The sequence below is a fragment of the Columba livia genome, chromosome 4 (assembly GCF_036013475.1).
Source record: "Columba livia isolate bColLiv1 breed racing homer chromosome 4, bColLiv1.pat.W.v2, whole genome shotgun sequence".
Lineage (NCBI taxonomy): Eukaryota > Metazoa > Chordata > Aves > Columbiformes > Columbidae > Columba > Columba livia.
The window spans coordinates 66,126,112-66,148,436 of record NC_088605.1 but is presented as its reverse complement, the minus strand read 5'-3'; the positions used below and the strand labels follow the sequence as shown (position 1 = coordinate 66,148,436).

At 41.4% G+C, this 22,325-nt stretch overlaps 1 protein-coding gene across 1 annotated transcript in view; it reads left to right on the top strand.

Annotated features, from left to right (window-relative positions):
- Positions 1–22,325, top strand: part of FGF2 (fibroblast growth factor 2) — a 34,388-nt gene that overhangs the window by 5,894 nt on the left and 6,169 nt on the right. Inside the window, exon 2 of the mRNA XM_065062129.1 lies at positions 16,797–16,900. Coding sequence (XP_064918201.1) covers positions 16,797–16,900 — 104 coding nt within the window. The remainder of the gene's footprint in view (positions 1–16,796; positions 16,901–22,325) is intronic.

The window sequence follows — 22,325 nt, the reverse complement described above, 5'->3', positions numbered from 1 at the left end:
TGAGAGTTGGCTTTTTTGTGAAAACCTGGCCCTAAATGTCCAAATATATTCCTTCTACCCTGGTCTGCTTAAAAACAGACTCGTTTTGCATTACTTTTGATCTATTGCACAGACCTCAGCTGGTTTGCCAAATATTAGTGCTTTGCGACAGAGTCAACACAGAAATTCCTCCTGGCTCTCATATGTAGCTGGTTTTAGGGAATAATGTAGCAGAGAGCCCCCCCCCAAAAAAAAAAAGTTCAGAATGTGTTTCCTTTGTGTCTTTTGCGTATTTCATCATAGAAATACCATCATACTGTTTTCATGCATGGTCCTGCAGGGTAAATTTATTAAATTAATTAGGTGAGGGACAGAGCACCTGTGCTGGCTGGGCACGCTGAGGGACATGTGCTGTTCAGGAGAGGATGTTCTCTCCTCTGTTGTCGTGTCTGCTAATTGTCTTGCCCAGGTTTTGGTGAGTCTTACCCCCGAAGGTGTGTGACTGAGCAGTGGGTACACTTGGAAAAGGCAAATAACGAGATGTTTCTGGTGGGCAGTGAACTGTCCTGTCTCTCCCAGCTGTTTTCTGCCTGGTTTGGAAAGGGCTGCTGGAAGAGTGTGGAAGGTTCCCAAGGCACTGCCATCCCCAGGTACACTAGAGGGCAGGGTTTAGCCCTTAAATCTTCTCATGGGCTTTGGAGATGGGGAGTACTTGTAGGTAGTTACATATTCTTGATTACAAAAGAAACAGTCCAACTCCTGCTTAGCAGTTGCACAGCCATAGCTGAAAAATAAGACAAACACAGATAATGTATAATAATTTGACAGTATATGGACAAATTATGGAGATAGTCACATAACTTGCACGTTCTTGCAAAAGCTGTTTTTATGCTCCCCTTATACGGGTAGACTGAGGCTTTCCGTAAAAACTGCAGTGATACACATATGATGTTTAGTGAAGTCAGAATGAAGACTTGGTGACATTTGTCATCTTGATAAAACAGAGCTGCATATTCCTGAATTGCTCACAAGAAAATGAGATCAGGTGTCTGCTAATGGTTTTTATTTGGCTAATAAATGCTTAAATTTTGCATTAAATTTTGCTAATAAATGCTTAAATTCTAAGAAAAAGTTTATCGTGTGTTGGAGATGTATTTAAAATCATTTTACAGAAGGTGAACTATATTAGTAACTTTTAAAAAGATATTATTTCTTTTGACATACAAGATTAAGAGACCAAATTGCAGTTGGTTAAAAACTGTGGGGTTGTGTTTTGGTTTTTTCCTTTTTTTTTTTTTTCTCCTCCTTTTTCTTTTTTAAAGTGTTTGGTGTCTATTACTAAAGAAGTTTAAAAGGTGTTCAGATTCATTGTCTGCAATAAAAGCAGGTTCAAGTTCTGTATTCCATAATAAAAGCAAGAGAAGTGCCAAGTGCACAGACAGTTGGATTGGGCAAGAAGAGATGCAGCGCTGGTTTTGGCAGTAGAATTAACAGTCACAGGGTTCAAAAGATGTTGGAAGGCAGAACCCAGAAAAATGCTCTTTTCTCATGTTCAGTTTCCACAGAATACATCTATCGTCTTTTCTAAAAGACAGGAGATTGTTCCACTGCAGGGTATTTTTTTTTTTTTTTTGGCAGAATTCTGTTTAAATGCCCTTTAATTAATCGATATCTCAGCCTGAATTTTAAATCGTGATCTTTTCAGTGACGTTCTGTTTCTGTAAGCTTTTCCCAACCCCTTTGGATTACATATGTGGCAAGCAGTCTTAAAAAACAATTACCCAGTGGTTGCTATATACTTAAGGTTGTTAACATGCTGAAATGAAACGTGTAACGAGAGATTCTATGAAAGTTTTTCTCTGAGCTTTTTTTTTTTTTACCCTTTTCTTCCTTTTTTTCCCTTCAGAAAATGATTTTTCTGCTATTTCCTCATTTGTACAGGCAGTTTGAAATAAATCCGCAAATCCATCCGTAACTTCTGATCTGACTAAAAGAAGACTGAAGTTTGTATTTTGATTATGATGGTTTTTAGCACTCCTGGCAGCATTGCTCTGGGATCACCTTTCATCTGTTGTTTAAAAATACTTGAGAGGTGATCAGTTGTAATTAACTGGTTAATAACTCTAGAAACGATGTAGCTTTTTGATAGTCGGTGGCAGCATGTTTAGTCCAATGATGTAGTCAATACAAAACAGGCTATATAATGTTAATGTAATCCGGTTTTGAAATAAAGGTTATCCTGAGAATCAAGTTACTGTTACTGAAAAAAAAATATATTTGCATGAAATCTGTGGATTGAATATCTATAGCAAGTGATAGTTGAAATGTTTATGGCATGACTTGTGAAGTCTAAAAGTCAGTAATGCTGTTGCATTTTAATTCTCAGGGAGAATTAATATCCTTTTATCAGTATCTGTTCAAGACCGTACACTTCAAAATAAAGCAGGTGTCTCTGCATTTGCCATTTTCGGTAATGTCTTTTCTGACAATATATGGGTAAACGTGAGTTCCTGTCTGCCTTCTCTGCTGCCTCCTGACTTCTCAATAAAAATATTTAAAGGGCGACTGTTTGGAGTCTTACGGCATTTCAGGATTATTATCTTACGTATTTGTTTGTTCAGGGTAGGGTCAGATTTTGACTGGAGCCTGATATGCTCGTCCGAGAATATAAATGAGATGATGTCTACAAAGTAGGGTGGAGGATGTCGTGCACAAGCTGTCATGGTACACTTCTGGTTGAGTGATCCTGTATGAACTTATCAGTCATGTTTGACTTTTAGAGCTTTAAATCACATTGCTGGAGTGATTCAAAGGAGAAAGATGTTAATGGTACTATGGAAGGGCGAAGTAGGAACCAGACTTCATAGCCATTTGCAGTGGCAATGTGGTGAAATTATGTTCTTGTATTGTGGAGCTCGTTAGCTTGCTTCTTTGTGTTGAGACTTTAGCAGATCTCATAAAATAGAAATTATTAGGATTCCAGCTGCAATGTGCAAATCACAAAAGCCTGATACTCGCAGCTATGAAATACTGCGTGGTGATGTGTTTTGTAAAAGCAAGGACAGATATGAACTGTGATACAGCTAGAAAGTACTTGCAGTCTGTTTCTTGGCTCTTTCTACTTTCAGGCTGACCTAGCCTCGTGCTCACATTACCTGGTGTCCATCTCCAAACTTTTATCATGCTGATTTGTTTTATTAGAAGTTCTGTTGCCATTCTGTGATGGTGCAAGACTGCGGTGATTTTTGCTGATAAAGGATGCCCTTAACACACTCAAGTGTATGGGCATCACAGCATCTTCCTTGATAGATGACTTGAAGAGGATGAACAGTGTCCATGCAGTCATCACCTATGTTACATTTCAGGTTAGAGTAGTAATTTTAGGACCGTATTACGATTAGTGTTAATATAGTCCCACAACTCTGGGAAGACCAGTAGTGAGACTGAGATTTCTGGATGTAGATAATCACCCTTGTAGAGTAGTTTTGTGCAATACTCTCCTCAGTCCTGTTGATACCTACGGCAACAGAGATGGATACAAAAATAAAAGCATTTTTTACTGAGAGGAAGCAGCCAGTGAGGGTCATCTAGAGGAAATACGGGGAGAGGCCGTCATATCTGTTTGGAAGTCACCTGTGGTGTCCTGCTGCACAGGCTTGTTAGACTGAGTGATTTCTGGGAAATAGTGTATGGATTCAGTTCATTGGGTTCCTCTGGCTGTAATGGAGCGATTGGGATGAATAAACTAAACGTGCGTCTGGCCATGCTTCTGAATATGTAAATATGAAAGATTCATTTTGTGGTTTTATAGATGTTTACAGAATTACTATGGATGTTTTACTTACAGTAATGTAGTTCATTGAGGAAAACTGAGGAAAAAGACCTACAATGCTTGTGTCCTTAGAAATGAAGGAATTCCGGAAAACTGAAGAGGTCCACAGAACTGTCCCATGCTGCCCGTTTTGGTTTCAGCCCCAACCTTGGCTTGCTTTTCTGCTTTGAGAAGCATTGTCTTCCAGAGCATTTAACTGTCTGGGCTTGAGCTAGTACAAGTGACTGCAAGGTGTTACTATTGATGTTGAAGATCAGAGCAAGGTGTCTCAAAATGAGGCTGAATGTCAGTGATCGAGTTCTAACAACATGGATCAGTGTTGTCTATGTGATATTAAGAGAAAATATTGTTAGGATTGAGAGACATCTGGCCTGCCTTCTGATTTGATCGAGGCAGCGTGACCGCTGGTGCTTGTAGCCGTGGTGTACTTTGGGAGCGTGCTCTTGCACTGCAGCCTGGAGCGGTGTGGAACCAGCACTGTGAGTACTGTGAGTACTAGTAATGGTCTGGCTGCAGCAGCAGGGAGCCAAGTAGGTTCTTCCAAGCTGCAGATGGTGAGTCTCTCTTTTCTTGTCAGGAAAATACTCGTGTGCTGCCTTAGTACAGTATGAAGGTATTCAGAATAAGCAGTGGGTTTTTATTCAGAGAACTGGGGAAGTGACTACAGCCTGATCCCTCTTGCTGTGGTCCTGCAGACCCAAGGTCTTGGCTCCCCAGTATAGACTGGGTGCCATGGTGGATGCAGTCTGCCTCCTTTAAGTGGTTGTAGGGGGCTGTAAATGTGAAATGTAAATGTATCTGTTACCCAGATATTTGAAGGAAAAGTCTAAAAATGCACTCTGCCTCTTTTTTTTTTTTTCCCCGGTGTTAGGGGATTGGGGTTTTTACAAAGAAAAACTCTTTATACTCAAAGGCAGCTGCATTCAAAAGCAAGTTGGAGCCTTTTTGTGAAGACTCTGGTTCACTACTGTTCTAGGTCAGCAGTGACTGACAGCTGTTGTCCCTAGTTGCAACTCATGCTGTTCCCCTGTGGATGCATTATTTAAATGTCAGCATAGGGTGGATACACACAGCTTGGTGGAAGGGGATAAAATAGATGGAGGATGAAGTAAGTCTCCAGGCTTAATGTCCTTGCATTGTCCTTGCAGTAAACTAGGTGAACAGGCACCAGTACAGTACTGTATGTGTATGGATTTTGATTGTGGGTTTTATTTAGTTGACTTTTTGCAAATATTTATTAAAGACTCTGATTAATTCTGGTAAGTCATCTTTTCATTGGTGTGGGAGGCGGGGGAAATTCAAACTCCACACAGACATTGTCTCTTAACCTTTTGGTCAGATTAAGAGTAATTTACTCTAAAGGGCAACTTAATTTATAGGAACTCCTCCTTATCAGCTTGTTATTTCTTCCTACCCTGTGGGCTATGCCATCTCGCTGGTGCCTGACGCAGTTCCTCTGTGCTTCAGACTCTCTTAAAATCCAGTTTGCCGGTTCTTCTTGGCATTTCTAAAATCGAGCTTTTCCCTTCCACCTGTGACACTAAAGCCTATTATGTCAATGGGCTGGCAATTTCTCACCACTGCTCAGGCAGCATTTTCCTTTTATCACATCAAATCCGTTATCCACTGCTCGGACATCAGTTACAGCTCTAAAATACTGTGTGCTACTGAACATTTGTGTGAAGGAGCACTAAAAATACCTTTTAAAAATGATATTTTTTACCTTCTCTGTCTTCTGAAATCACATTTTTGGGCTTGTATCAGGTTGTCTCTGGTTTTGTATGTTTATTTTACTGCAGGTGAAAAACAGGTCGTAGTTACAGAGATAAGTGAATGCATGGTAAACACAAAGAGCCGAAATTCTGCAAGGTCTGTACATGTCTTGTGATGTTAGTCAGTGACATTGTTATGTTGGCTGAACATCGTACCAGCTTTGTTCTAAAGCTGAGCAACTGAAAGTGGTTATTCTGTGATGGACTTCTGTGAATACTAAATGAAGTGAAAGCAGTTTAAAGAAACATGCTGGATTACTGTACCCTTGTTACGAAAAGCCCTTTGAGAAAAGTCCTGAAAAACGTGTGTGAACATGCATTAATTGCCTTCATTGGGAAACCTCAAACGTGGTTCTAAATCAAGAATTTGAAGTAAAGGTATCGGTAACTCAGAGACTAGGCTTTATTACCCCTAGCCAGTAATGAAGGAAGTCCTCCTCTGCTAAAGTTACTAGTTCTTTCTGCATGGATTTGGCCCTTTGACTTTAAGTGATGCAGTCGGCTCATTTACAGAGCCAAGGAAACTGCAAACAGTGTGGCAGCGAGGTACGGCGAATCGTTTTATACCATAGGGTACTTGTGGTCTGTGGTGTTTGAAATCCTTAATGCCAAGCAATCACAGCACAAAATACCCAAGTTGTGTTTTGTAAGCAAAATACAGAAACTCTAGTGCTTTTAACTTTTAAAGGACCCGATGAAGTTTGATCAATTGGTTTGTGCAAGCTGTGTGAAATGAAGAAACGTAATTGTTCATGTTTTACACGTGGGCATTTAAGCAAGGAGCACTAAGCCTGACTGTTGCCAGAGAAGTTGTATGTCACATTATTCTGAAATTATTCTTCTGCAGGATGATTTTGCTGTCCTTTATATGAAATTTATAGGGAGCATTTGAGGATGCTGTGTATTTGGTAATCAGTGTTTCTGGGGGAGGACTCGCAGTGTGATAGGTATATGTTAGATGGAGTTGGTGTGATAGGTATATGTTAGATGGAGTTGGATATTTATAGGAGCTTGGGTTAAGATATAAATGAGAATAAATGAAGAACCTGAACAAGGAAATAATTTTCATTGTATTCAGTGTTTGAACTACTTAAAAAGATTAAAACTCTTAGGATCTGTGAATGTCCATGTTAAACAGCAGACTAGGTTACTGGGTCGATATACAGTTACACAAGTTATTATTTTGTTTAAAGCCTTGGATTTACTTGTAAGTGTAACCGGAACTTTTTGAAGTGTTGATATTTCAGAAGTGTATATTTTTCTGGTAGATGTTTACATTTTGAAGACCGTAGGTCTGTCTGCAAGTGGTTTTATGCCTCTGGCTGGCAAAAAGGAAAAAGATACACTTACAATGTTGTCATGCAAAAGCAAAGCAATGTGCCTTTGTATGGGAGCGTGACTCACTATTTCTCAGTGCGACACTTCGTTTGCTTGATTGTTTTTGTTGCTGTTCTGTGGGTTTTGTTCATGAAAAGACCACCTCTTCTGCTGAGGCTCCTTGCTGTTTTTCATACGTATTTCTGCCTTTTCCCCACACGTACGTTCCAGGGTTTAGGCAGCATGTACTTCTGCAGCTCTGCCGATGGCACAGTTGCTTTACAATGGGGCTGTGGAAGCAAGAGTGTTTGCAATCTCAAGACTGGGGATGCCTCATATGTCAATGCAAAGCTTATTGCTTAGCAGAAGATTTTAATGTGCTTAATATGGCTTCCAGAAAGAGACATCAAAAAGTGTCAGAGCCTAGATGTACGGGGACAGAGCCAAAGATATTTCTGATTCCTAGAGATACATTACAGTAGGCATCACCAGCTCATGAGCTGAGGTTTGGATCAGACCCACAAGGGCAGCTTTGTCTGGCTCTGGAAATGCCAGAATGGGGATGTTTAATCTGTGTGTGTGTGTGTACATGCGTGTGTCTCTCGGATGAACCTGCCCTTGGGTTTGGGAGGGTTTATTATGTTAGGTGTGGAGCAAACACGTCCGACTCTGTGTGTCTTGCTTGGACACCTGACTGGGAATAGACGTTGCCCCTAAGCGTGAAGGAATCGTCCAGCTTAAGCCACGGAGTATGCAGGAGTGGAAATTCAGTCGCAGAGTGTTGCATTTGGAAAAGCATTGTTGATTGTTATATTTCCCCACTTTTTGGTGAACTTTCCTGCATGTCTGATTCTCCTTCCCTCCAGAGGTGATCCACCTCTGCAGCAGTGAGACCGCAAAATAGTTGCTGCTTTGTTCTTTTCTGCGGGCCCGGGGGTGCGGGAGGACGACTGATGAGGAGCTGGCGCGGTAGCTTCACCGCAGTGTCATTCAGGGGCCCCATGGAAGGATTTTCCTTACAGGGCCTCTGCAAATATGTTGGAGATGGGCCCTGAGCCTTTGGCTTGGCTTTAGCTTTTCCACAGCAGAGACTGTAGTAATGCTAGTCATTGATCCAGAGACGTGCAGCCTGGGGTTTTTCAGGAGGTACATAAACTCTCCCTTCTTGTAAACCAAGTGAGAGGTGTTTTGCTAATGACCTTTTTAGTTCAAATGAAGTGGCCGTATGTTAATGAAAACATGCGTTGAAATAGCATGAGATTCCTCCCGTCTTTCCAGGGTCCATAAACTGCTGTTCGTTGCTGTGTCTGGGCAAGGGGTGCATTTGCTGTTGACATGTTTGCAAACTCCAGATAATCTCTTGGACCACTGGCTGATCAGTGGTTTTGGGCCCAGAGTCCTCTTGACAAAATGTTGTATCTCACTCACATTCTTGCAGAGTCTTAAAAGCGATGCTGCAGTGGGGCACCGTGGTTGTGGCTGCAGGAAAAGTCAGTGAACCCTTGTGAGCTTTGATTGAAGTTGTGTGTGTGTTTGACAGTAGCGAAAATGTGGCAGCAGAGTTTTCACTGTGAAGTGATGGAAACCCTTGAGCAGGAGGCTGGACTAGATAGGGTCCTTCTGACCTGAGTTTTAAGTAATTTTGAGACCATGACTAGGTATTCGCTGTTTTAGTCGGCACGGAAGTCTGTTTGTAGTGATCTTTACTAGGTAGATTATAATGGAAGTCTAGTTTAGGCTTTAATCATACCTTTATTTGCTCTGTAAGTGTATCTAAAACCAGGAGCTGATGGTTTTTATTTTAGGGTTTCTCTGATGCAGTGGTTAGATTTCCTGTTTCTTTGTGGAGGAGTGGGAAGATGGGGATTTTGGGAATCCACTTGGCTAATACATCTCGAATTCCACCTACCTGACATGCCAAGTTTGCCCCAGTACAGCACCCTGATGTACTGTGCCCTTGTGGCCAGGAAGGCCAATGGCATCCTGGGGTGTATTAGAAGGGGGGTGGTTAGTAGATAGAGAGAGGTTCTCCTTCCCCTCTACTCCGCCCTGGTGAGACCCCATCTGGAATATTGTGTCCAGTTCTGGGCCCCTCAGTTCCAGAAGCACAGGGAACTGCTGGAGAGAGTCCAGCGTAGGGCAACGAAGATGATTAAGGGAGTGGAGTATCTCCCTTATGAAGAAAGGCTGTGGGAGCTGGGGCTCTTTAGCTTGGAGAAGAGGAGACTAAGGGGGGACCTCATTAATGTTTATAAATATATAAAGGGTGAGTGCCACGAGGATGGAGCCAGGCTCTTCTCGGTGGCAAACAATGATAGGACAAGGGGTAATGGGATCAAGCTGGAACACAAGAGGTTCCACTTAAATTTGAGAAAAAACTTCTTCTCAGTGGGGGTGACAGACACTGGAACAGGCTGCCCAGGGAGGTTGTGGAGTCTCCTTCGCTGGAGACATTCAAAACCCGCCTGGACATGTTCCTGTGCGACCTCACCTAGGCGTTCCTGCTCCAGCAGGGGGATTGGACTAGATGATCTTTTGAGGTCCCTTCCAATCCCATACATACTGTGATACTGTGACACTGTGATACTGCACGCTTCCCCTGCCCCTTTGCCTTGCTGTTTGCTCTTCATGTCTCCGTCTTTTATTTTTCCTTATGTATTTCTGTGGCTTTCTTCCCCCTCTATGACCTTTGCTTTCCCTCTTCCTTAGTGATCCTGTGGCATACTCGTGCCCCAGAACATCTTCGCCAACGCAGCTGCTCCGAGTAAAATAATAGCACGTGGCTTTGCGCAGCCCGGTTGCCCCAGGCAAAGGGCTCCTGCTGCAGGAGGCCGGACGCGCTGTTCTCTGCGTCTGCCAGCACGTGTTCGATCGACTGGGAGTGTGTGAGAAAGGTACTACGAGCTCGGCAGCCAGTAACTTCCAACGTGCAGCTCTCTTTTCCTAAAGTATTAAGTTACTGGGTTTTGCCAAGATCTTCTAAAGAAACCAATTTTGAAGGAGTTTTTTTGGCCGAACTCTTTATGATGCAGAGCAATGAAATCATTTGGGACCATTTAAGTTAGTGCAGTATTATTTGGTCTGGGCCATTACAAAAGCTTTGCTGGGTTGAGAGAACTGTGAAAGGACTTTGGAGTCTTCATTGTACGTGTAATTTTTCTAGCGCTTAGGGCAACAGAAAAACTTTTGGAAACTGTACACATTTTCTGTACTCTGCACCTTTTCTGTCTGTGTTGTGCTTTTCTCCTCTGCAGTATGCAAAACAACATTGGAAATACTTTTCTGAGCTCTTTAAGAAGTTCTTAACAGCAATCTTGCACCTTGCCAGCCACAATGCTATTGAATTCCACTTTTCAACTTTCATGTTCTTAGAAAAGTCTCACCAAGTAGTGAAGTAAGTGCCCATTTTTAACTCTCAAATATGCTAGCTAGGTAAACCTGCGACTTGTGAATCTGTCCTGGCCATATATCCTATGAAAGAGGGATAGTCATGTATGTGTTACTATAATCTTACATCCACAATCCACTAGTGACATGACTGCATGCAGAAATCCCTGCCTGTGCAGCTCTGCCAGCTGCAGGGGAGGGACACATCGGTGCAGGGAGTGTTTTGTCTGTGTTTTACATGTCACAGGATCAGGACCCAATCTAAAAAAACCCCACTCCGAACTGTTGAACCTATCATACATCATGGAGCAGTCTTGAAGAGGTTCAATCTTCTGTAAATTGTCTTACAACAAAAAGGAACATATCGCTTCAGTCATTTTGCCTTTCAGATGCTGGTAAAAATCTCTGTGCCCAAGTGTCACTGTTGGAAAGAGTGCACCTGCACATTCCTTGTGTTAAGGGCAAAAGCCCCCACGTTCTTGTATGGTCATGGGCATGCTCCAGAACAGCTGTATTTATCCAGGAGACGCTGTGTGTAGTGCAACATGGGGAAAACTCTCCCAGGTGTTCTGGTGCGTGTTGCAGTGTGGTTCAACATCCTTTAATGCCACAAATTGTCCTGGTCTCAGTGGAAATTCAGATTAGGCTGTGGCTTGAATTGTTCTTCAGCCAAAGCATTAGCGAGTATGTATTCTTAACTCAGCCTCTGTGAATTGTGAAGAAAAAGTGTCTCCCCTCTATCCCGTTTTATAGTACTGGGAGGCATAGTAGTTTTACTCAAACTACATCCAAAGTGATGTGTTTTCCTAGTTAATGGTATTCTCCTTAGGTAAAAGTAGCTCTTTGGATAATCTGCCATATAGAGATGTAGACGGTATTATAAGTGAGAAGATTTATGACTGTAAAAGAAATACTGGAAATTCTGAGTATTAGATTACCCTTATGGCTTTAGAAGGCTGTATATGTGTAACAGTCTTTAATGATACCTCTAACAATGTTCAACAACTGGGTGCTAAGTCAGGACTCCTTTTTCATGTTTTTTCTCCCAGTCACAGCGCCTAATAAAATGTCCTGTCAAAAATGAACACGGTCACATTTTTTACAGGATTAAGTCCTCTTTTATTTTGGCTCAGCTATGGTTCACCTACCTTTCAGGGAATTGCTGTGGAAAAAAAATGGACAAAGCATTGATATTCTGTGTTGCGAGTGCTGCGCTGAGGCGCAGCGGTTGCTGCGGATCCTGGTGGAAGAGCTGGGGCTCAGTGAGCTTTTAGCTTGGCTGCTGTCAGATGCAGAATTGCTGTGCTCTGGTAATGGGATGCACCGCCCTCAGCAGCTGGAGACGGGATTTGGACACCGTCTGCCTGTGGAAAGCATTTTGCAGTTCAAGAGGATGACAGCTTGTGAGTTTTTTGGTATGGGAATCCTTTTGCAAAATTTGAGAAAAACTCATTGTTAACTGAGTGACTTAAAAAAAACCCCAACTTTGGACCCATAGTTAAATTTTTCTGGTTTGTATATTTGTACGCTGCTGCTGTGTGAGTTAACTGGGAAAGGGCTGGGGCACGGCTAGTGGTACCTTACTCCCGTGTTTATTACGGCACAGAGGAACTGGAAAATGTGCTTCCAAGGAGACGAGTGTGATAGGATCTCCTGGTTTCGTAGGCAGCGCGAGCAAAGAGAGATTTGCTCATCGTGTCTTTCAGATATTGTGTTTCTTTTCCCTCTAATTGGAACTTTCATCAGCATTTCTTGCATTTCAGCCAGATGCCTTTTAGACAACGACCTTCTGATTAAAAATTTGCTTAATGCTTTCTGTCTCAAAAGCTGTAAATATCTATCAATGAATTTAATCTTGGTTTGAGAGTTTTGTCTTTATCTGGCTTGTTCTCTTTCCACCTTATGATGCCACATCTGGTTTTGTGCTTTTAACTGTACAGCTTGTGAGAGGGCGGTACAGTATCTTCTTCTGGGCTTGGTATCTTTTCTCTGGGGAAATCTTTAATATAGTATTATAGACCGTGTTATATCCATCAATTGCGTTTTGTTAATTGACTCAGGTAGAAGATTTGTAATTGTGCTGAACACAGGAACAAGGAAATGGCTCAAAGGAGAGTTTTATTTAGGATACTTCTATAATCCTATCTTACGGTATTAGAAGTTGTGTCAGACAAAGGTTTTAAATCCATCTCCTGAATTATAGTTAAGTGCTTAACTTTGTCTTTATTTCATTAATATTTTCTAAACCTTTTAATATCTTCCCAAAGATACCACTTTATCCTTATTCCTCGGAGTTTCTACCCTGGCATGAAATAAAAATTGTGTATCTTGCCCTTCATTTCTTCTTTCTTGGTAGTAAAAGTGAAGATGATCATACTTCAGCTTGGTCAGAAGAAATACAAAAGAAAGCCTTAGTAGTAGTAAATTTAGCAAGTCCTTTTTAGTTGTCAGTGCATAAAGCTCGCACGGGTTATAACTGGGATACGACATTTTTTATTTCATAACTTTGTGATGACTTGGCCTCAGTGCTCAAGATGTTTGCTCAGCGTGCCGAGTTCTCTGCTGTCACAAAACCAGCAGGCATCAACCACAGCCTTGCGCTTGGCGCCCACCACAAATGACGGGGCGTGCTGCGAACGTGAACGGTGAAATGCCGAACTGCCGGGCCGGAGGGGGCCTCCCAAAAGCTGCCAGAAAAACTGGGAAAACCTGCCTTTTTGGCCCTCTGTTGATTAGCTGTTTCATAACAATCCGTGCTACTTTTTTGGAATACAAGCTTTTTATGGATCTGGTTTTGAGGTACAAGTATGCTGAAGACAAATGTTACAAATAGATCGAAGATGATGGCCTGTGTCTGAACTGTTGCTATCAGTGACCTCAAGGCTACAAAAGATAGGGATCATCAGTGTCAAGTGTTACATTTCTCTTAAAATTGATCGCACTGAGTTGCATTGAGCTTAAACCTAAAACTGTTGCTTCTGGTGATGATTGCGTTGTCAAAATGTGTTTGATTAGCAAGGCTGTGTTATATTTTGGCATCTCCACATCAACATAACACTGTGGCAAATAATGACCTTGCATTAATAAAGTAATGAGATAACTCTGAAACTTGCAAAACTTAATGTTACTATTTTGGCTTTGCTTATTCATGTGTTTTTTGAGTTAGAGAGGAAAAACCAGTGAAGCCGATTGTTGCTTTTGGGGCTTTCAGTATTGAAGTGCTTTTCAAACTCTGCAGGAAAATGCCTTTTATTAAAAACAAAAAAAAAATAAAGTAACACTTTTCACAAGCTTCTCCAAACTATACAAATATTTTTACAGGCCTTAAAAACCTGTATTAAAAGTTTATTTTTACAGAACCTGAACTTCTGGCCCTGGATGACGCCGTAGGAGCTGGTATGCTTTTTTTGTCAGGAGAAAGTCACGAAGCATAATAAGTCCGTACTGCAGTAATTAATATTACTTTTCAGATATTTTACACAGCTGTTTCTTGTTAATGTGCGGTATACTTGGGCACATCTCAAAAGTCCATTTCCCCCAGTCCCTGCCCAGAGCACTTCTCTGCATTCTTGCTTCCCCAGAGGCCAAGGAGTTGCACTGAAGGTTTTTGAAGCTGTTTGCAAGTCTGATTTTGGCTTAGTAACTCAGGGAGGGCTGCATTTTGCATACTTCATCCTGGGATGAAATTAAACATCTCGCTCAACTTTTTATGACTACAGAGGTTTCTGTATTCCTTGGAAGTCAGGGGTTATTAGTGAATTATGAGAGAGGCTTTTTTTTCCTTTGTGCAAAATGGCAACAGGCACATAATTCGTAAGAAACCATTTTATCTTCTTTAGAGTGGAGCATTTGTATTAATACAGCTTCAGTTGTGTATACAGATTACTGGATTTACTAGCAACTCGTACTGATATCTGTCTCTATCTAGGGAAAAATCAGATTAAATAATTTTAATACTTAAAAAAGGGTTTGTGGCAATTATCCTAAAGATCTCCTGTTCCTGATATTGTTGGAGTTTCTTCAGTCCTGTGTTTAGGAGGAATAGAAGTAAACCAATAAAGTTTTCATTTGAATTGCAGAAATCTCTTTCTCCCTGCAAGCTAAGAGCCAAATAAGCAGCAACACCCCTCTGGATCTCAAGAGCTGCTCCCACCCCCAAATTTGTGATCACTTCAAGCATTTATTCTGGTTGCTTGAAAGATCAAGCTTTTTAATACTTTAAATAGAAAAAAACAATATACTCTGCAAAAGCAGGTAGGTGAAGGAAGCTTGTGTCTGAGGTGATGCGTCTCAGTGCTGCCCATCAGGTTTTGCCCACTAAGCTGCGAAACCAGCCTCACTGTACAGAACCGGGTGTGTGGGTGAACAGGGGTTGCTGTCTCACATCAGCCCTTCAAAGAAAGAAATGGGCAAACACAAACGGATGCGAGTCCCTGGCTGAGTCCTTCTGAACAAATGGGGCGTAGCTGTTGGTTCCTCTAGCTGGGCTTTTGCCATGGTGAGTTCTCTGTATAGAGTGTTCAAAGAGAAAATGTTTTTAACTAATTCCCAAAATAATTTCTGGGATTCATGTGTAAGAAGGGAGAAGTTGCAGCCTGTTTCATGTTTGGAAACACAGATAGTCTCGCACCAGATGAGTCACATCCTTTGTTCCGACACCTGATGGACTCATAACCAGTACCAGCTTGCGACACGCTGCTTGTTTCTTCTTTAGCTGCTGCAGTTCTGTGTCCAAGTCTTCTTTGTCTTTATACATCCCAAGAAGGTGAGAAGCTGTTTCTCAGCTATTCCTCATTTTTGATGCCTGTGTTGCAATGATCTTGCTTCCTGTTACAGAATACAATTGCTCTTTTGTGGAGCTGCGGATGGAAGCCCAGTGTGGCACAGAAAGCTCATGCTCCTCTGCGCTGGCTTCTCACTGCTGTTCCGTGAGTGAGGGGGTTTGAGGGTGTGGGTTTTGCTGGAAGTGATGGCCATCCACAACAGAGGCAAACCGGGGGATTGCGGAGATCCAGTTTCTTGTGTTCTACTGTTACAGAAATGGTGGTGTGTGTTTTTAGCAGAAATCGGATGGAATCATACTGCCCGTGCAAGCTGGCTCCGTGGGACGGAGCTGCGGGGAATGGGCGCATGTTTGCTGGGAAGGGAAGGACCACATGTCAAGCCACGCAGTCCTAAGAACTTGTTTTAGTTGCTGTATGGATCTTTTCCCCTTCTTTAAGCGATGTTTTAAATAATCAATGATAGGTTTTCGGGGGGAGGTGATGTAAAAACAGTGGCAGTAGAACAGGATCTTGTGTGAGGTTTAGGACAACATGTAATTTGTTCCCTTTTCCTGTCCTCCAGAAAAATGTCAGTTCCAACACAGTGTTTAGATTTCTTTTGAGCCATAAATACTTAAGTCACGTAGAAGATGTCTGATGGACTTTTCTATGTTTTTTTTATTGTAATGTAGTATTCCTTGTTTTGTGTAGATAGTGCTTGGAAAACCTGAACTTTGAGGGGCAATGTCACAGATGTTCCTGTTAAGGTTGCACCAAAATGCAGCGTAGGTGCAACATCCTGGCTCTGCTGTTTTAACCACTTAAAGGCTTGATTTATTTGTCATTCTGAATGCAAGGATGTGAACAATCAGGGAAGAAAAAAAGCAAACAGCTCTTCTGGATTTAGGACCACTTTTACTTTATATTTATAGCTTGAAACAAGCTGCAGGCAGAGGGAGAACATTTGTGTTTTAGTGTAAACTCCTGGGTTTGCTTTGTGGCTAGAAAAATCAGACTTTGTGTTAATTCACAGGCAGTAGCAAAAAGCTATGTGATATGACCTTACAGATTTTCAAACAACCATGACTGTTCATTTATTTAAATACTTGGTGAAAATAAACCCACTTTTCATGTTGCTGATTTCCGTAACACCATTTCTTGTGTCTTGGCTATCCTCATCTACTTTTGCAGTTTGGTGTGTTCGTTCTAACCACTTGTTGGATGTATGGTGTAAACTAATTGATACTTTTGGGAACTTATAGAACATTGAGTGAGTTCCCTCAGTGATGTGGTCTTGAATGATCTTTATAATAGTCCGGACTCCTGCCTCGCTGACAATGTAGCTGTATAGAATCGCATCAGTGCCTGACGCTGCTCTATGAACATTGAGAAATATCTCCTTAAGAAAATTGCCGTGAAAAATTCCCGTTTTCTATGAGCAGTCAACTATGCTGTTAGTGGTCCTTTAAGGCATTTTAAGGGTTTTAAATTGCTTTTATGTGAGATGAACATAGAAGAATAACTTGTGCTTGTTGCCAGTGGCTACTTGCTTTGCAAGAAGTATTTTATTTGATGAAAAATGGGATCAGAAAGCTAAAGGTTGAAAGGTTACTATGTTCACTGCAAGCCGAAGCTCAGGCTTTCTCAGGTTTTAGGTTTGAAGCTTTGCAGTCAAGTGCTGAAATACCACAACGGCAGTGAAAATTTACTTTTGCCTTTGTTTGTTTGTTTGTCTTTTGTTCGCAGTCAAACTGCAACTTCAAGCGGAAGAAAGAGGAGTGGTGTCAATCAAAGGTGTCAGTGCAAATCGCTTTCTGGCTATGAAGGAGGATGGCAGATTGCTGGCCTTGGTAAGCAGCAGTTCTTAGTGTGTGTTCTCTATGTGTGTATCTGTATTGGTGGGTACTCTCCTCGCTCTGTATTGAGCAGTTTCTGCTCCAGCAGGACTTACTCAACTTCTCTGTATGTGATTTATCAGGGAGCAATTAGCTCCACAAAGCTTTTGTCAGTTAATTGAACAATGACGAGATGGATATCTCTGCCCCTGCTTAGAAGCTGCAGAATTTAACTAAAACAGCCTGAGAAAGAAATATTGTAGTGATCGTATATAGAAGGAAATCATAGGAACAAATGAAGGATAAAGTCTCTCCCTTTTTTTCCCCCATGAGTATTCTCCTCTTTCATTTATTCTCTCATGAAGTGATTGTAAAGACCCTTTTAAAATAGGAAGTAAAGCAAACTTTTTAAAATTTTGACTTGTATGTTTTTGATAGTAATCTGTATATATTGTTTTTTCATATTCCTCTTTGTAGAGAATTAGGATTTTGGTCATGTAGACTTCTAAGCTAGAAAACTGTCAAGAAAAGCTTTTTGAAAATGTGATGATAAAATTTTTAAGAAGCTATTAAATGTGGGTAAACTGGTCTCTCATGGGACTGGTTTTAGTTTAAGCTCCATGAATTTTACTAGTATCAATGCAATTTTTAACAGTGTTTCAAAGCCAATATGTTTAGCAGACTCTGAGAACTGAAAGGTCTCCTCGAGCTAGATTATAAATTTTGCTTTAAGAGCTGCAGTCTCATTTTGCTTATGAGACACAGATACTGTAAATCTCCATATTTACAACCTTCAGTGCAGAGAAACCTTCAACACTTGTGAAATACCACTGTAGGGCTTCCTACTAGAATTTTAGTTTGAAATAAGCCCTGATGCTTCGGTATCTTGAACACAGCCCCATTCAGCTTCTGTGCAACTCCCCACCCGTAACAGGTGTTAAATAATAAAGTGGATCTGTGACCCCAGCTGAGCCACAGCTAATGAAAGAGCCCTGTGAAAGGCTGCAAAGTTACTTCTGATTCCCCTCAGTTCTGCCTCTGCCAAAGTGAAATTAGGCTGAAGGCAAACGAAACGCTTCAGCAGTTTCATAGGTGAGCAGGGAGCCCTGGTGTGGTGCCCCAGCACGGCAAGTCTCTGCCTCCAGGAAGCGATTTTGTTTATGCCTGTGAATACAGTTAAAGAACCTGTTTCAAGTTACAGCTTTATTTACTTGGATATCGTGTGACAGCTCAGTTGAAGAAAATGTGAGTAGTCGTCCACTGTGCTATTCTTGAATTAAGGATAATTGGGAATTTCCTGTGGTGCTGGCGTGCTGGCATTTGCCTTCCCGTTCAAATTGCCCTTCTTACCCTGAGCAGCAGTGAATGGTCAAAATAGGGCAGTCAGGACTGTTGGTAAAGTTAGAAACACCCAGGTGCATTTATATTTGGGATTTCCAACCTGTTGTTGCATGGTGAATTTCCGTTGTGTCCTTTGCATAGAATATGCTTCTCTTGCAGCTATATGCAGTGGTTTTTATCAGCTTAGCTCCTGTAAGGCGATGTAAGGAGACTCTCTGCTGTTCACTTGGAATTACTCTCTCAAATCTGGTCAAGTTGGGTCACTTCGTGCTTCTTGTTGGAACATTTAGAAAACATTTGTTTTGCTTTGTTTCTGGAAAACAGTATTACTTGAATCATGTCTGCTGCCAACACTGTTTCCTATAGCTATTAATTTTTGCTATTCATAGGTGAAACCTGTCTACTCTTAAGATTTTTGGTCTTCAGCCAGCCTAATGAATACTTCTGCAATTTCACAGTCATTTTCTGAAGCACAGGCAATGTTTTTTCTCTGAGCATTTCTGTACGGTGACTTCAGTTTGTGGCCAGTGGTGCCTCTGCTGTTTTCTGCCTACAAACGCGCTCACGAAACTGTCCCTATTGCCCACATTTCTTATTCAGTTAGAGCAGTGTTGTATTTCAGCGAGAGCTTCTTAACAGCATGTGCTGGAAATCTTTGTGGTGAAGGGATCTCGTCAGTGCACATGAATTCATATCGGCTGAAACCTTTGGTTATTTCTTTTAAGATATTCTGGAACTTTAATTTCTAAACACCTATTTAGTTCTCTAATCTGCTAGTCAGTCAGGTGCTCTTCTCTGCTATTTCATCAGTAATTTTAAGTAGCATGCTTTCCAATGAAGAGAACATGTTAGAGGCAAATTTGTTCCTGGAGTGAAGAATCTTAAACGTTGTGAAGGCTTCACAAATTTCTGTGGTGAAACCGCTGGTCATGGTCTCCTCAACGTTTTTTCCCTTCATCGGGTCACATTCTGGGTCTCCTGTGTATGAGCCTAAACCCATGTTCCCTCCCTGTTCAGTTTGGTGTTCCTGTGCCTTGGCCCATTGTGGATTTATTGCGTAACTACCAATACTCCAATCTTTAAGTATCTGTTTTTTTTTTTGGATACTGAGATAAAAATTCTCTTTGGTGTTGCACAGTTGCCCACTAACTCAAACATCAGTTTACAGAGTTTATTCCCTGTCCCAGATACATTGGGCACTTTTTGTTATTGCAGGCTCTCTTACCTGTACTTGCGTGTTGCTTTGTGCCATGAGCCAGGTTTCCGAGCACTGTGTGAAACACCTGTTTTCTTTTTAATACCTAGCAATCAGTTACAGTTTTGAGTAGGCTTCCTGTTCTTAGGTAAACACTTCTTAACATCTCTTTTGTTTCTTCTTTTTTATTACTTTTAGTGTCAAGGATCAATTTATTTAGTGTCCTTGCTAACATCTTCAAAATTACTTTTGCAAATTATCATTCAGGCTCATTTTTCATCTGGTTGGATGTTTTTGTGATTACTTTGTTGAGGCGTGTTTTCATGGTTTGTTCGGAGTTGGGCTGCAAAACGGTTTATTGCATAGCCATATCACTGCTTTACGTTGGTGGCTGCGTGGTGGTGCGCTGGATCCCATTCTTGTCTTGAAAGCTGGATGATACAGCTGGTAGTTGAGCAGTTTCATGCCGTTTACTAACGGACTCAGTTGTGGGGGGAGGTAATCTTGACCAGTTCAGTCACTGGAGGAAATGGCTGGTTATTAATGCAGTTAATCAAGACCTCCCCTTGGAAAATGCTGCTTTAACTAAAAATATTTGTGCAGAAATGGAAAAATTGCAACGTTTCACTACTATATTTCATTTTGACTTTGCAGTTTCATTTAATTATAATAATGAAATCTTTATGGGATTAAACATTTTTTATTATTTCAAGAAGAAATTTCTCAAAATTTCCAGTAAGAGAAAGAATTTTGATTTTGATTGACTTGTAAGGGTATGACCTGCTCACTGCACCTGTCATGCCTCTGTGGTTTCACTATGACCGGACACGTCTTGCCAGACTGAAGGACATGACTTGAGGAAAATTATTTTCTTTTAATGTTATAGATTAAAATTGTGGTACAGTAATATTTGTGGGAATAACCTTTATTTCCTGGCCTTTTTGGAGTTGGAAAAGGCTAAAAATGATGCTCACCTTTCCTGGGTCATACTTCATGCAGTGCGGTAGATACAGGTTAACCCTCTGCTGTTGGTTTTAAGAATGAACAAACTTGAGGAATTTTTATTCCTAATCTGAGTCCAAAATGTCAAAACTATTTAATTAACATGACGTGGTGTTAAGGAAGATACAGTTTGCACTGAAAGCGAATCATGGGTGGCGTTTGGCCGTGCGAATAAGGGAGGAAAAACGTTGTCGCAGAATTTGCTGCCTCTTTCAATCATTTACTCTGCCGCGGGTGGGTCACCCTGCGGATTTCGGCGGTCGGTACGGTTCGGCTCCGCTGAGCTCACAGCAGACACGCTGCGTGTGGCACAAGCGCAGCCACGACTGCTAATGATGAGAACTCGTGCGCTCGGTGGTTTTATTTAGTCTCTTGGAGTTCTGTGGGATGGAGCTCTTGCTCGGCCGCGGACAAAGCACTGAGTGGTGGCGGCGCTGGCGGAGGGGAGGGGTGAGCCGGCTGCGATGGGCTCTGCCAGGACTGCCAGCGTGGGCATTTGGACTGAACTTGCCTAAACTCTGCTTAAAGTGTATTTTTGTTCTTAAATGCTTCTTTTCTTTACACAGTTTCTGTGCTCTCTTAAGGCTGCTAGGATTCATTTCAGGCTTGGATCTGTGGCTTGAGATGATTAATGCATCTGTTTCACATTGCTAGAATGAAAGGCATTAAAACACAATTTATCTTGAAGATTATTTAAAATACAAATCATGCGAAAATTGTTAATGTGATTTCTATTTGAAATGTAAAAATATTAGTTATAGACATGAAAAATTGCGTATGCATTTTTTCTTGGAAGTTCTTTTCCTTAGAAACCAAAATTCATATCTGAAAATGGTTGAAGAGGAGGAAAAAAACTTATATTTGGAGACATATGTTTGGAGACAGATCACTTTATTCCAGACTACATTTTAATGACTTAATTGCTTGTAGCTACAGATCCTTGGCATATATGAGGAGTTATTCTCCTCGTCTGTTTTCATGCAACCATAGGAAGCCTAGTTGTTCCAAGCTCACTTTTTAGTTCCAGTTGGGTATTTCATATGTTCATGAATGTTAACAGAAAATTGTAACAGAGAGTAGCCTGCTCATTTGGGAATTTCCTCATGTTCCCAGTTTCCTCTCCTGGATTTTACTTGCTTGCTTTTGAGTGAATAGCTTTGCTGCTCCTCCAGCGTTCCCCAAACCTTTCTGGGTAAATGAGTGCAACTGAACTGATGGACTGACAGACAGTGTATAAGAAAAGAAAGCGCCATCCCCTCCACCCTCCATCAAGTTCCTGCGGTGTTGAACTGCAGCCATCTTTGTATTTGAGAAAATCATTTCTCTTGCTTAAAGCGTAGGTTCTGCAGGCAAGTTTGTCACTGTTACTGCTATGAGAGCACTAATGTTCATTGAAAGGCATTTGTACCTTGGGATAAATGCAGTTAAATACAGATAGCGATCCTCTTCCTATAGATTGAGATCTTATTTGTAGCTGTTTCTATGTCCTCTTACATTGTCAATACAGACGAACCACGTGGTTTGTTAGTGGGGGATTATGGGAAGTGAATAAACTTTCCTGTTTTCTGTTGACTACGAACAGCTATAAATACTAGTCACAGTTAAATGAGCTCAGGTTTAAGCGCTCCAGGCAATAATAACTATCTAGGACATTTGTGGGTTAAAATCTTGCAATAGATAATACCGACCTTACCTGATCTCACTGCTATGAATGGCATCATTTGAAAATGAAGAGTGCTTCCCATCCCGAGGGAGCAGTGGCTTCTTCTGTATGCAAAGCTGTGCCGAGGAAAGCGCATCCCGCTCATTCATTAATGGCGGGCGTACCTTTGGAGGGCTGTGTATGCAGTTGAGTATCTTCCCTCTGGTGACCAAATGTGGAGTGTAAGAGAAGACATATGT